The sequence below is a fragment of the Lipotes vexillifer genome, unplaced genomic scaffold (assembly GCF_000442215.2).
Source record: "Lipotes vexillifer unplaced genomic scaffold, Lipotes_vexillifer_v1.1 scaffold980, whole genome shotgun sequence".
NCBI lineage: Eukaryota > Metazoa > Chordata > Mammalia > Artiodactyla > Lipotidae > Lipotes > Lipotes vexillifer.
In genome coordinates this window covers 173,425-188,305 of record NW_006776752.1, presented here as the reverse complement: position 1 = coordinate 188,305, position 14,881 = coordinate 173,425, and the positions used below count along the sequence as shown (strand labels likewise).

The window sequence follows — 14,881 nt, the reverse complement described above, 5'->3', positions numbered from 1 at the left end:
GCAGGCTCAGCAGCCACGGCTCATGGGCCCAGCCGCTCTGTGGCATGTGGAATCCTCCCGGACCAGGGCACGAACCCGCGTCCCCCGCATCGGCAGGCGGACTCTCAACCACTGCACCACCAGGGAAGCCCCTCGGGGTCTACTTTTGAGGAACCCAAACTAAGACTCCAACTCACTTTTATAACCTTGCTGCTGCCTCTCACTTCAATGAGCCAAGCTCCAGATTAAAAAATAACAACAACAACATAGGTCTGCTTGGATGAATTACTGTTTTGGAAACATAGTTGCCATGGAAAGATAAGACTGTGAGTGCTACATAACCATCCTTGTCCTCTTGGCCACCTGAGATCAGGTGAGGTCCAGCAGTACATCCTCCCTAATCATACTCAGGCCTCAGAGTTTCTGCCCAACCATCCCTGAAAAGTCTGCCTAAGCTATCCAGCCAACAATTCATCAGCACTATTAAGTTACAGGCTGGGAAAGAAAATCATAGCAAGGTTGGCTTTTGTCCATACAGTCTAGGTGACAAGTCTGAAAAGGAAATGGTCAGGAGCTCCGACTCTGGGTATACTTTTCCCATCCACGCCTCACTTATCATAAGGAAGTGAAGGTTCAAAGACAATGGCTTTTAAGTTCACTAACATTAAAAAAGAAAAAAGCATCTATTTTAAGTTTGCTATAATGTCAACAGACACTTCAGGGGGAAAATTCCCTTGGACGCAGCAACAACTGGGAAGTCAAGGAAGAGACTAATGAGCTGAGAAGCCAGCGGCCAGAGGTCGTTTCTGACCCCACTTACTTGTTCTGCCTCCTCCTGGGTCACAGACAAGCTGGAACAGGTAACATCCAAGAGCTTTTTCGAGCCAAGGGCTGAACTGGAAAAGCTCTCTTGGCACAGCTGTCTTACAACATCTTTCGAGGAGGCCTGTAAATTCACAAATGGAAAAAAACAAAACAAGCAACAAACTCAGACTCTGAAAGTACATTTTTTTTAGAATGTAATACTGTCTCCGTCATGGTGTGACACCTAGGAGGTGCACAGGACACCTTCATTTCTCGGAAGATGACATAGATGTACTTTTCCCTATTTTTCCTGCTAAACACAAGTACATTCCCTGGGCACTTGATACAAAACAAATGTAAGACGACTCTGAAGGGGGAGAAGAGAAGACAGGCCTGCTACGGACCTCATGACAAAGGAATGACATGGCCACATTATGTTCTGAGCCTCTGGAAGTTACTGAAATCTTTTACTTTAGCTGGCTTTCTCTGACACTGCTCAGGTGGCAGGGCGAGCATGGTGGGGCTGGGGGTTGTTGCTTCATTACTACCAAATGGAGACAGAAGTCCAGCTCCCCTACTTGGTTCCCGCTCACACCCAAAAGTAGGGGTTCTGTGTAGCTACTGGGCAGGGGTGGAAGTTCTGGCTCCAGTAGTTTCCACTAATACCATGGGGTGGTGGAACTTGTTACCAGCTCGTGGGGATGGAGGTCCAGCTCCCTACTTGGCCTCCTCTGACACCGCCCTGATGGGGGTGTTCCCTCTCCGACTTTGTTGACGTACAGTGGAGCGGGGACACAGTTTTTTCAGTGGTGTTTTGGTGGAGTAGAGCAGTTATTGTCTAAAAGTTTTCTGTCTTCCTAAGCGGCCCCTTTCTTGGTCTTTGGCTAGAGAGAGCAAGTATTTGTTGGAGTTTGTTTGTTTTCACCCACTGGCGCTCTGGGTGGCCCCTTCTTCAGCTCGAAGTCTGGGATATATGGACAAAAAGAAAAGCCACTGTCTGATGTGGCTGTAAATATATAGAGAGGAAATATTTAAGACAATTATATTAGAAATAAGGGTAGGACTATAAAGGGATGACTTCACTCTAACTGGTAAAATGATGACACTGATACGTCACTGAGATTGTGATGTTATAGTAAAGAAATGTAATAAGTTGAACAACCAGTATAAGAGTTATAAAGAGAAATGAATTTTAAAACACTACAGATAAATCAAAATGGAATTCCAAAAAATGTTCAATTGATCAAATAACCCACAGGAAGGCAGTAAAAGAAACAAAAAATAAATAAAAGAACAAATAGAAAACAAAAAATAAAATGGCAAACTTAAGTTCTAATATTTCAATAATTACATTGGCTGTAAGTGGTCTAAATATACCAATTAAAAGAGAAACTGGCTGAGTGGATTAAAAAATATGACTCAGTTAAATGCTATCTACAAGAAACTCCCTTCAAATATAATGATAGAGACAGATTAAAAGGAAAAGAATGGAAAAAGATAGATCATGCAAACATTAATCAGGAAAGCAAGGGTGGCTACATTAGTATCAGATAAAGTAGACTTCACAGCAGAGAAAATTACCAGAGACAGAGAGGGACATTACATAAAGGTAAAACGTTCTGCCGACCAGCAGACATCCTGAATGTGCATGCCCTCAGCAAGAGAGCTGCAAAATATGTGAAGCAAAAACAAACAGAACTGAAAGGAGAAATCGACAAATCTATAAATACAGTTGGAGTCTTCAACACCCCTCTTTCAACAATTGATAGAACAACTAGACAGGATTCAACAAGGAAACAGAAGAACTCCACAACACCATCAATCAATCTAATTGACATTTATGGAGCACTACCCAGTAACAACAGAATACACACTCTTTTCAAAAGCTCACTGAACACATACCTAGATAGAGGATATTCTGAGCCAAAAAACAAACCTTAACAAACTTAAAAGAACTAAATCATACAGAGTGTGTTCTCAGTGATCACAATGGAATCACATTAGAAATCAATAAGATAACAAGAACATATCCAAACATTTGGAAACTTAAACAACACACTTCTAAATAATCCACAGATTAAAAGGAAAGTTAAAAAAATTACACTGAATGAATGAAAATGAAAAACACCACCAAAATTTTGGGAATACAGCCAAGATGGTGCTGAGAGGGAAATTTACAGCATTAAATGCCTATAGTAGAAAAGAGGAGAAGTCTCAAATAAATAATCTAAGTCCTCATCTCAAGAACCCAGAAAAACAAGAGCATAATAAACCCAAAGGAATAAGGAAGGAAACAACAAAGAGCAGACACCAAAAAAACTGAAAACATAAAAAAGGAGAAATCAATGGAACAAAGACCTAGTTCTTCGAAAACATCAATAAAATTAACAAACTTTTAGCAAGACTGACAAAATTAAAAAGAAAGGAGACACAAATTACCAATATCAGGAATGAAGCAGGGCATATCACTACAGACCCTGCAGATTTCAAAAAGAAAATAAGAGAATAACTACAAGCAACTCTATACACACAAATGTGACAGTTTAAATGAAATGGATCAATTTCTCAAAAAACACAAACTACCATAACTCTCCCAATATAAAATTGAAAACGTGAGTAGTGCTATAACTGTTAAGGAAATTGAATTTGTAATTTTAAAACCCCCAGAAATCACCAGACCCAGATGGTTTCGCAGGAGATTCTAACACACATTTAAAGAAAGAATTAACTAATTCTACACCATCTCTTCTAGGAAAACAGAAAAGGAGGAAACACTTCCCAATTCATTTCACAAAGCTAGGATTACCTGATACCAAAATCAGACAGAGACTGTATAAAACAAAACAAAAAAACAACTACAGACCCTCATAAAAACAGATGCAAAGATCCTTAACAACATACTAACAAACAGAATTCAGCAATATATAAAAAGGATTATTCACTACAACTAGGTGGAATTTATTCCAGGGATGCTAGGCCAGTTTAGTATTTGAAAATCTACCTGATCCACCATATTACCAGGCTCAAGGGGAAAATCACTGGATATCAACCAATGCAGAAAGAGCAGCTGACAAAATTCAACATCCATTCTTGACGAAAATTCTCATAAAATTAGGAATAGAAGGGAACTTCCATAACTTGACATAGAGCATCTACCATAAAACCTAGAGAAAACATACTTAATGATGAAAGACTAAAGTTGGGAACAAGGCAAGGATGTGGGCTCTCACCGCTGTTACTCCACATTGTGCTGAAAATTCTAGCCACTGAAATAAGGCAAGAGAAAGAAATAAAAGGTCTGCAGATCAGAAAGGAAGAAATAAAACTGTCCCTATTTGCAGGGACATGACTGTCCATGAGAAAGTCCCAAGAAATGTACAAAAAAGTTATTAGAATAAGTGAGTTCAGCAGTTTGCAGATCCAAGATACACCTACTAAAATCAGATGTATTTCTACACACTAGCAACGAACATGTGGACACTGGAATTAAAAGTACAATATCATTTGCAATTGCTCAAAGAAAAAAGAGAGAAATACTTAGGTATAAATCTAACAAAACATGTACAGGACTTGTATACTGAAAATTATACAATACAGATAAAAGAAATCAAGGATCTAAATCAATGGGAGACACATCATGATCATGGACTGGATGATCCAACACATCAAGACGTCAATTTGCTCCTAAATGATGTACAGATTTAACCCAATTCCTATGAAAATCTCAGCAAGTTTTTTTTTTTTTAGCTATATCCAAGATCATTCTAAAATTTATACAGGAAGGCAAAGAAACTAGAATAGCTAAAACAATTTTCATAAAGAATAAAGCAGGAGGAATCCATCTATCTGACTTCAAGACATTATATAGCTATGATAATCAAGACTGTATGGTATTCTCAGAGGGATAAACAAATAGATCAATGGAACAAACTAGAGAACCCTGAAGTAGACCCAGTAAATACACCCAAATGATTCTTGACAAAGTTGCAAAAGCAATTCAATGGAGGAAAGAAAGCCCTTTTCAACAAATGATACTGGAACAAGGGGACATTCACAGGCAAAAAAAAAAAAAAAAAAGACATTAACTTGCACCCATCACAAAAATTCATTAAAATAGACCACAGACCTAATGTAAAACACAAAACTATAAAACTCCTAGAGAAAAACCTAAAAGAAAATCTACATGATTTAGGGTTTGGCAAATGACTTTTTAGATATGACACCACAGGCATGATCCATGAAAGAAAGAATTGACAAGCTAGACTTCGAAAAAAAAAAAAAAAAAAAAAAAAAAATTCTCAAACTTTTCCACACACCTTATACAAAATTAATGCAAAATCAATCATGGACTTAAATGTTATATAAATGTAGTGACTTCCCTGGTGGTGCAGTGGTTAAGAATCCGCCTGCCAGTGCAGGGGACACCGGTTAGAGCCCTGGTCTGGGAAGATCCCACATGCCCCAGAGCAACTAAGCCTGTGCACCACAACTACTGAGCCTGCGCTCTAGAGCCGGCGAGCCACAACTACTGAAGCCCGCATGCCTAGAGCCCATGCTCCTTAACAAGAGAAGCCACCGCAATGAGAAGTCCATGCACCGCAACGAAGAGTAGCCCCCACTCGCCGCAACTAGAGAAAGCCCGCGCGCAGCAACGAAGACCCAACGCAGCCAAAAATAAAATAAATATTTTTTAAAATGTTATACAAATGTAAACTATAAAACTTTTAGATAAAAATAGGGTAAGGGCTTCCCTGGTGGCGCAGTGGTTGAGAGTCCGCCTGCCGATGCCGGGGACACGGGTTCGGGCCCCGGTCCGGGGCGATCCCCCATGCCGCGGAGCAGCTGGGCTCGTGAGCCATGGCCGCTGAGCCTGCGCGTCCGGAGCCTGTGCTCCGCAACGGGAGAGGCCACAACAGTGAGAGGCCTGCGTACCGCGCAAAAAAAAAAAAAGATAGGGAGAAAATTTGGAGAGCTATGGCTTCACAAAGAGTTCTTAAACTTTACACCAAAAGCGTAATTCATTTAAAAAAAATCACAATTCATAAAAGGAAAAATTTTTGAAAAACTGTATTTCATCAAAATTAAAACATTTTTTGCTCTGCTAAAGCTCCTGTTTTGGGTTGAACTGTGTCCCCCCTAAAAGTCATATATTGAAGTCATAACCCCCACTATCTGAAAATGTGATCTCATTTAGAAATAGGATTATTGCAGATATAGTCATATTTATATGACTATAAATATTGTCATATAAAAATATATGACAAAAAAATATAAAGATGAGGTCATAGGGTGGACCCTAATCCAATATGACTGATGTCCTAATTAAAAGGGGTAATCTAGATACAAAAATGAAAACAGGGAGAACTTCATATGAAGATCAATGCAGAGATCTACAAGCCAAGATACACTAAATATCACCAGAAACCACCAGAAGTTAGGAGAGAGGCACAGAACAATTTGTCCCTCAAAGCCCTCAGAAGGAACCAACTTGGCTGACACCTTGATCTCAGACTTCTGGCCTCCAGAACTGGGACACAATAAATTTCTGTTGTGTCAGCCACCAAGTCTGTAGTACTTTGTTACAGCAGACCTAGCAAATTAATACACCTTTGTGAAGAGGATGAAAAGACAGTTAAATACTAGGAAAGAATATGTGCAAACCACATATCTGACAAAGGACCATTATCTAGAATATATAAAGAAATGCAAAAGTAAAAAAGCAAACAATGAAATTAGAATATGAACAAAAGACATAAAGCAATTTTCTGCTGAAGAAGATACACAGATGGTAAACAAGCACGCGAAAAGATGTCCAACATCATTAACCATTAGGGAACTTTGAATTAAAACCACAATGAGATATAAATACACACCTATCAGAATAGCTCAAATAAAATATAGTGATGCCCATAAATGCTGGCAAGGATGGGGAGAAACTGGACCGTTCATGCATTGCTGTTGTAAATGTAAAGTAGTACAGCCACTCTGGAAAACAGTTTGGCGGTTTCATAAATACAACAACAAAACCCTAAACATGTAACTACCAAATGACCCAGAACTGTACTCCTGGGCATTAATTTCAGAGAAATAAAGACTTATGTTCATACAGAAATCTGTATACAAATGTTTATAGCACGTTTATTTGTAATAGCAAAAAACTGGAAACAATGTAGATGTCTTACCATAGGATACTACTTAGCAATAAAAAGGAAAGAACTATTAAAACACATAACATGGCTCCAGAAAATTGGGCTCAATGAAAAAAGCCAGTCCCAAAAGGTTACATATTGTATGATTTCACTTATATAACGTTTTTTTTTGAATGTTTCATTGTTTGTGTATAGAAACAACTGATTTTTTTTATAGTATTTATTTTTGTTTTTGGCTGCGTTGGGTCTTCGTCGCTGTGCGTGGACTTTTAGTTGCGGGGAGCGGGGTCTACTCTTCCTTGTGGTGCACGGGATTCTCACTGCAGTGGCTTCTCTTGTTGCGGAGCATGGGCTCTAGGTGCACAGGCTTCAGTAGTTGTGGTGCACGAGCTGAGGTGCTCTGCAGCATGTGGGATCTTCCCAGACCAGGGATTGAACCGGTCCCCCTGCTTTGGCAGGCGGATTCTTAACCACTGCGCCACTGGGAAAGTCCCTCACTTATACAGCATTCTTGAAATGACAAAATTACAGAAATGAAGAACAAATTGGTGAATACCAGAGGTTACAAAAGGGGTGAGGGCAGAGGGGAAAGGGGTGTGGCTAAAAGGGCAACATGAAGAACGCTGTGGTGATGGAAAATGTTCTGAATCTTGACTATCAATGTCGATATCCTGGTTGTGATATCATACTATAGTTTTGCAAGATGTTACCATTGGGGGAAACTGAGTAATGGATAAATGGGATCTTTCTGTATTGTTTCTTGCAACTGCCTGTAAACCTATATCTCAAAATTAAAAGTTTATGTAATTTTTTTAAGAAGAAAGTACATAGGACAATAGGAATGCAAATGAATGAACTACTGCTACATAATAGCAAACAAAAGAAGCCAGACACAGACACAAAAATATACCCTATTATTCCATTTATGTGAAGTTCAAATATGAGCACTATTAAATTGACATATTAGAAGTAAAGATAGTGGTTACTGTTGGGGAGCAGAGTGAGGGAAGTAACAAAGGGACAACAGAGACTTCTGCCGTAATGGTAACATTTCATTGTTTGACTGTGGTGGTGGTAATAAATCATTAAACGGTGCACTTATAATCTGTGCACTTCTTTTGTATGTGTTACACATTAATAATGATTTTTATAAGTGTATTAAAGAAAAAAAGCCCATAGAACGAAGAGGGATTGGGGTGGAGGTTGGGGGTAGAGCAGCCACAGTAAGGGTGAAAAGGCACTGGGTTGGGAGTTGAGAGCTCTAGGTTTCCAGTCCCAGCTTTACTACATTTATTAATTCATAGAACAGCTATTTACTGAGCACATGCTGTATGCCAGGTGTGGAGGATACGCTTGTTATGCATACATTTGTGAATAACAGAGTAGATGCCCGTAGAGATTGGAGAATACAAGTGAACACTGGGGAGGCGGTTAAAACAAAAGAAGGACCATTGCGTGGACCAATGATGATGCTGTGCCATGAACTGCTGAGTGTAATTAACTCAACCCTCTTCGTCTGGAGTTTTTATTTATTTATTTATTTTTGGTTGTGTTGGGTCTTCGTTTCTGTGCGAGGGCTTTCTCTAGTTGCGGCGAGTGGGGGCCACTCTTCATCACGGTGCGCGGGCCTCTCACTGTCGCAGCCTCTCGTTGCGGAGCACAGACTCCAGACGCGCAGGCCCAGTAGTTGTGGCTCACGGGCCCAGTTGCTCCGCGGCATGTGGGATCTTCCCAGACCAGGGCTCGAACCCGTGTCCCCTGCATTGGCAGGCGGATTCTAAACCACTGCACCACCAGGGAAGCCCCGTCTGGAGTGTTTTTAAAAACAAGGTCCCTCGTGGATCTCACGTTCTTGTGAGAAAGGCAGACAACAGGCAACCAGATGCATAACGTTCATCTAGTGACAAGTTCTACGAAGGAAGATAAAGCCGCCGCTTCTTCTATAGGTAAAGTCATAAAGTAAGCAAAAAATTCCAGTCTCCTACAAAGCCATATGAAGCACATCCCTTCCACCCTCACAATTTTTCAAACGATTGTCAGGAGAGTGTTTTGGCCCTCACACAGGTCACAGCAAATAAAAAAACCCAGGAGGGCTTCCCTGGTGGCGCAGTGGTTGAGAGTCCGCCTGCCGATGCAGGGGACGCGGGTTCGTGCCCCGGTCCGGGAAGATCCCACGTGCCGCGGAGCGGCTGGGCCCGTGAGCCATGGCCGCTGAGCCTGCGCGTCCGGAGCCTGTGCTCCGCAACGGGAGAGGCCACAACAGCGAGAGGCCCGCGTACCGCAAAAAAAAAAAAAAAAAAAAAAAAACAGGACTCAGGAGAATATAGAACGCACACTTGACTCAGGGTGCGGACGCAGAAGAGAGAACTGGAGAGCGCAGATGGGCTGCGGGATGAAATGGGGAACTGGCAACGCGGATCTAGAGATTACCACCCCAATGCACCAACCCCGAAAGCCAGCCCCCGAAGCTATTAGTAGGGAACATTTGTACAGCGCCTTCAGGTCCATCGTCTTGTTTCCCCACTATCCTGTCAAAGTGGTATTAATTTTGTTCGTACTTTCAAAAAGCTCGGAAAAGCGCAACGACCTGCTAGGAGTCACAGTGAGAGGCAGCGGCAGCGTCGTGGCTCCAAATCGGGGTCCATTTATTCCCAATTCCTGCTCTGTGCAAAGTCTCGGAGACAAAGGCCTGCCTCGCGCTGTCCCCACCCCTCTCACTTACCTTCAGCAGGCTCTGGAGAGCAGCAAACACCTCCCCCGTCAGCGCGGCCATCTTCCCCGAGTCACGTGACCTAGGTACGCAGAGAAGCGCGGTCGGGAGACTCCGACAGCAGCGCGGGGCATGCCGGGGGCTGTAGTCCTTTAGGGTGGCGGGAGCTGCCTGGCTCTTGGCACTAAGGGATGGGGAGGAGCCGAGTAGGGCGCGGAGGCTGGATAGCTCAGCGCGGGGACACTAGGACCGTGGGGTTTGGAGGACGCGGGTGCTGGATGGTTTTCAGGGGGAGGAAACTGGCTTGGCTTGGCTTGTCTACTTACCAGGGCTGGGGAAACTGATTTTCTCTTGACTCGTGGGTGGGCTGGCTAATTTGGGGAATGCATTTGCAGGCTTGACAAGCGCCTTAGCTGTTCTGGAGTGATCTTTGTACCTGGCCTCTTAGAATTAAAGTAGCTGTGCACATCATTGCAATTCTTGGAATTTACCCCCCACCTCGCCTGTCTTGAAGAATGTAAAATTGATTTCATGTGTACAGTTTCCTTTGTGTCTCTGGGGTAGGTAGGAGCTGGTATTATTAACCTTATCCAGATGAGGAAAGGGTGTTGATGACTTTCTCTAGTCCAAGGGGAGATCGGTTTTGATGAGCAGGTGAGGAAGTGTTTGGGACAAAGAGTAGAAAGGAATCCAATGAAAGATATTACCTAACTAGGTTCCTCTTACGCCTATAGTGGGGACGGGATGGGTAGTTCATGGAAATAATTTAATTCATTTATTCAACAAGATAATTATAATGAATGTAAAGATGGTTTTGAGTGAGCAGTCCAGGACTCTGATTTGCCCAGTTATCAGAGGTCCTACCTTGGAACAGACTCAAACTGTAAAGTTCTGGAACTTGGTTTTAAGGAACCTATCTCCTCTGCCTTCTAACCCCAGCCTCTGACATTTCCCCTATGCATCTTTAGGATCTAGTTGGTTCTTTCTTTTTCCATACCCAGTTCTTCAGCAAAATTTGGCTTGAAACAGGTTCTGATAAATTCAAGCTAGAGAAAGAATGTCTAATTGTGCGAGTCCGGGAATTGGTCATTTGTTTTTCTGCCTCCTACTCCTTCCCCTTCTTTTCTCTCTCCCATTTTCTGTGAGGATGTTGTCCAGCCCCAGGAAAATAAACCCAGGTTGTCTGAGGATGAACCCATATCTGGACTAGAAGACTTTAGACCCACCTTGTCCTGGACTCCTGATCCCAGCTCTCTTTCTTGGTCTCTCCCTCCTCTCTTCTTCCAGGACCACATGGCTTGAATCTTGTTTTCTGCCATAAGTCCCTGTAAGCCACAGGGTTGCTCCTGCCTGTATTCATAGGGCCAGCCCAGTGCCTTGATTGAAGTAAATGTTTTCTTTTTTTTTTTTTAACATCTTTATTGGAGTATAATTGCTTTACAATGGTGTGTTAGTTTCTGCTTTGTAACAAAGTGAATCAATTATACATATACATATGTTCCCATATCCCCTCCCTCTTGTGTCTCCCTCCCTCCCACCCTCCCTATCCCACCCCTCTAGGTGGTCACAAAGCGCCGAGCTGATCTCCTTGTGCCATGCGGCTGCTTCCCACTAGCTATCTATTTTACGTTTGGTAGTGTATATATGTCCATGCCACTCTCTCACTTTGTCACAGCTTACCCTTCCCCCTCCCCATATCCTCAAGTCCATTCTCTAGTAGGTGTAAATGTTTTCTTAAATAAACAAAAACCCCTCAAAAGTGGTTAGACTAAATTTACTTTCTGTGACTTTTCTGCAGGGATATTACCTTATTATTTGCAGGTCTGTGCCTTCTTGTCTTACTTTGTAAAGATGGGCAGAGCGGTCACCAGCCTCCAAGATGGTTCCCAGTGACCCCTGCCTCCTGGTACTCACATCCTGTATCGTCCCCTCCCTTGTTGTGCCAGGATTAGTCTCTGTGACCAATAGCAGGTGGCAGAAGTGGTGGTATGTCACATCTAAGATTAGTTGTAAACTAATTAGTTTAACTTTTGCAATTAGTTAACTGCAGCTTCTGGGTACTCTCTTGCATCTGCTCTCTTTTTCTTGAATCTCTTGCTCTGGGGAAAACAAGCTGCCATGTTATGAACAGTCCTCTAGAGAGGTCCATGTGGTGAAAAACTGAAGCCTCCGGCCAATAGCCAGCAAGAAACTAAGGCCTGCCAACAGCCCCATTACTGAGTTTGGAAGCAGATCCTTCAGCCCTGGTAGAGCCTTGAGATGACAGTAGCCTTGGCCAACATCTTGACTACAACCTCATGAGAGATTCTGAGGCAGAACCACCCAGCTAAAACACTCCTGGCTCTCTGGCCTTCAAAAACTGTGTGAATATGAGTGTTCGTGGTTTTAAGTTGCTAAGCTTTGAGGTAATTTGTTACAGAGCAATAATAACTATTTCATGTGGGCAGAAAAGCATAGGGGCTTTAGAATTCAACCTAAGTTCGAATCCCACATGTAACTCTACATGTTATTAACTTAACCTTGAACAAATTCTTGAAAATTCTCTGAGCCTCTTGAACTTCAACTGAAGCTGATGTTGATTGAAAAAATGATGTTGATCACACCTATCTGCCCCAGTGGGAGGGTACCCAGCTCTCCTTGCCCTTGAGGGCAGGCATGAAAGGAGAGGAAACGCTGGGCTCCATCAGTGCCAGGCAGGGCCTGCAGCCCTGCACCAGGTCATCCCATTGTTCTAGGACTGCCCGCATTGCCACTGCCATGTTGCATCTAAAGGTTTGTCTATGGCCTGGAGAGCTTCCAGCAATTCCCCAGCCATAAACATTTACGTGGGAAAGAACAGAACAGAATGTTAATTTCCATGATTTGGTCTCACTACCTGGTTTTTGTTAGGCCTAGTCTGATTTCTTTCCAATTCTGGGTATATGGATCTGTGCTTGCTTTCATTTATTTAATAAATTTGTATTATTAAATAAATGTATTAAATAGGTTTATTTAATAAATATACCACACTCCATTTTAAGGCTCTTACACTTAATGATTTATTTACTTCCCATAACAATCCTGTGTGATACACACACACACACACACAGTACTATAATTTTCCCATTTTACATATGGGAAAACTGAGGCACAGAGAAGTTAAGTAACTTGTCCAAGGTCACACAGCTAAAATTTTGGCAGAGCCCAGGTTCAAACTTGAGCAGTTCGGTTCCAGAGTCTGTGCTGTTAACCACCAAGCTCTACATGTCTCCTTGTCTTGCTATAGCTGAAAACTCATGTTTCTTCTGTCTGGATGTCTGACTACCTTCTCCAGGAGGCAAGAAAAATCTAATGGTATTCTTGGACAATCAACCCAGTGGTATGGTAAGAGAAAAGATGATGAGTGGAAGGTGTAACTTGGGCTTTGGAAAAAGATCAAGGTTCAATTTCTGGCTCCTGTGTGCTTCTGGCGAGTTATTTCATCGCTGAACCTCAGTTTCCTCATCTGTAAGTTAGGAGCAACAATAATAAAAATACATTTGACCATTAGAGGGAGCTCAGGGATGACTTGTACCCAAAATGGGGATGGATTATTTATATGGAGACTTGGTTCTAGCCATTGGCAGCACTGAAGGGTAGAGCTATCCAGTGCTCTCGGAAAGAGTTGGCATTAGGGTGAACAACGAACCATCTCAGTTTGCCTGGGACGGAGGACTTTCTGTGCCAACAGTGGGATAGTCCTGGGTAAACCAAGCTAGTTGGTTACCCTCGTTTGAGCCCTGTGCCTTTGAGGAAACCATCCTTTTAGAGCTCTTGTTCTGTCTTCTCCAGTGGGGCTATGGTGAAGAGAGTGACATGGATAAAGAGTTTCTTTCTTTTTTTTTTTTTGTGGTAGGTGGGCCTCTCACTGTTGTGGCCTCTCCCGTTGCAGAGCACAGGCTCCGGATGCGCAGGCTCAGCGGCCATGGCTCACGGGCCCAGCCGCTCCGCGGCCTGTGAGATCTTCCCGGACCGGGGCACAAACCCATGTCCCCTGCATCGGCAGGCGGACTCTCAACCACTGGGCCACCAGGGAAGCCCAAGAATTTCTTTTTAATAGAAGGTAATTAAGGGCAGCAATCTTAGTTTTGAGGTTCTTTCTTTGGTAATGACTTTACTGAGATGTAATTCACATATACAATTTACCCACTTACAGTGTAACAATTCAATGGATTTTAGTGTATTCACAGAGTTATGTAACCATAACCACAGCCAATTTTAGAACATATTTTATCACCCCCAAAAGAAAAACTATACCCTTTAGCTATCATCCTGCCAACTCTCTTCATCACACCCAGACCTAGGCAACCTTTAATCTCTTTTCTATATCTATAGATTTGCCTGTTTCTGGACATTTCATATAAATGGAATCTTATGAAATGTGGTCTTTTAATTAATTTCTTCCACTCAGCCTAATGTTTTCCTGGGCTGTCCTAATGTTCTTATGGCCTGTATCAGTACGTCATTCCTTTTGACTGTTGAGTAATTTCCATTGTGTGGAAACACCACATTTTGCGTATCCATTCATCATTTGATGGATATTTGGGTTGTTTCTGCCTTTTGGCTATTGTGAATAATGCTGCTGTGAACACTCTCAAACAAGTTTTTGTGTAGATTTATGTTTTCATTTCTCTTGGGTTATATACCCAGGAGTGAAATTGCTGGGTCATATGGTAACTCTGTGTTTAACTTTTTGAAGACTTGCCAGACTGTTTCCCAACATGGTTACACCATTTTACATTCCCATCAGCAATGTCTGCGGGTTCCAATTTCCCACATCCTTACCAACACTTGTTATTATCTGTCTTTTTGATGATACCATCCTAGTAGGTGTGAGGTGGTATCTCATTATAAGCAATCTTGTTTTGAAGTTGCATTTGCACGGTAAGCACTTTTGGTCACTTAGACCTATATTTATGTCCATTTGAGGTGACTGATGGAGATTATGGGGGCTTAAGCCCTCGGTCTGCCCTTTATCAGAGGAATGCCAGCAGTGGGTGGATTGGCCAAGGGACCCTGGTCTTTGAGGGAGAGCCCCCCTCATTTCCCTGGTTTCCCTTTTCCTCACCCCCATTTCATGGACTGAGGTGAGGACAGGTATCCAGGGAGACCGGGCTGCTCATCATTTTTGATCTTACACCGCCTGCTCCAACTCAAGGAGGGCTGTGAAGTGGCCTGATCAGCTCACCGGAGGCTGCAGGCAAACAGAGGCCAGTAGATC

General features: G+C 42.5%; 1 protein-coding gene across 1 annotated transcript in view; it reads right to left on the bottom strand.

Moving 5' to 3' along the window:
• Nucleotides 1–9,716, bottom strand: part of COMMD9 (COMM domain containing 9) — a 14,582-nt gene extending 4,866 nt beyond the window's left edge. Inside the window, exons 1-2 of the mRNA XM_007450624.1 lie at nucleotides 9,655–9,716; nucleotides 800–925 (exon numbers count right to left, since the gene is read on the bottom strand). Coding sequence (XP_007450686.1) covers nucleotides 800–925; nucleotides 9,655–9,705 — 177 coding nt within the window. The 5' untranslated portion in view covers nucleotides 9,706–9,716. The remainder of the gene's footprint in view (nucleotides 1–799; nucleotides 926–9,654) is intronic.
• Nucleotides 9,717–14,881: the final 5,165 nt, after the last annotated feature.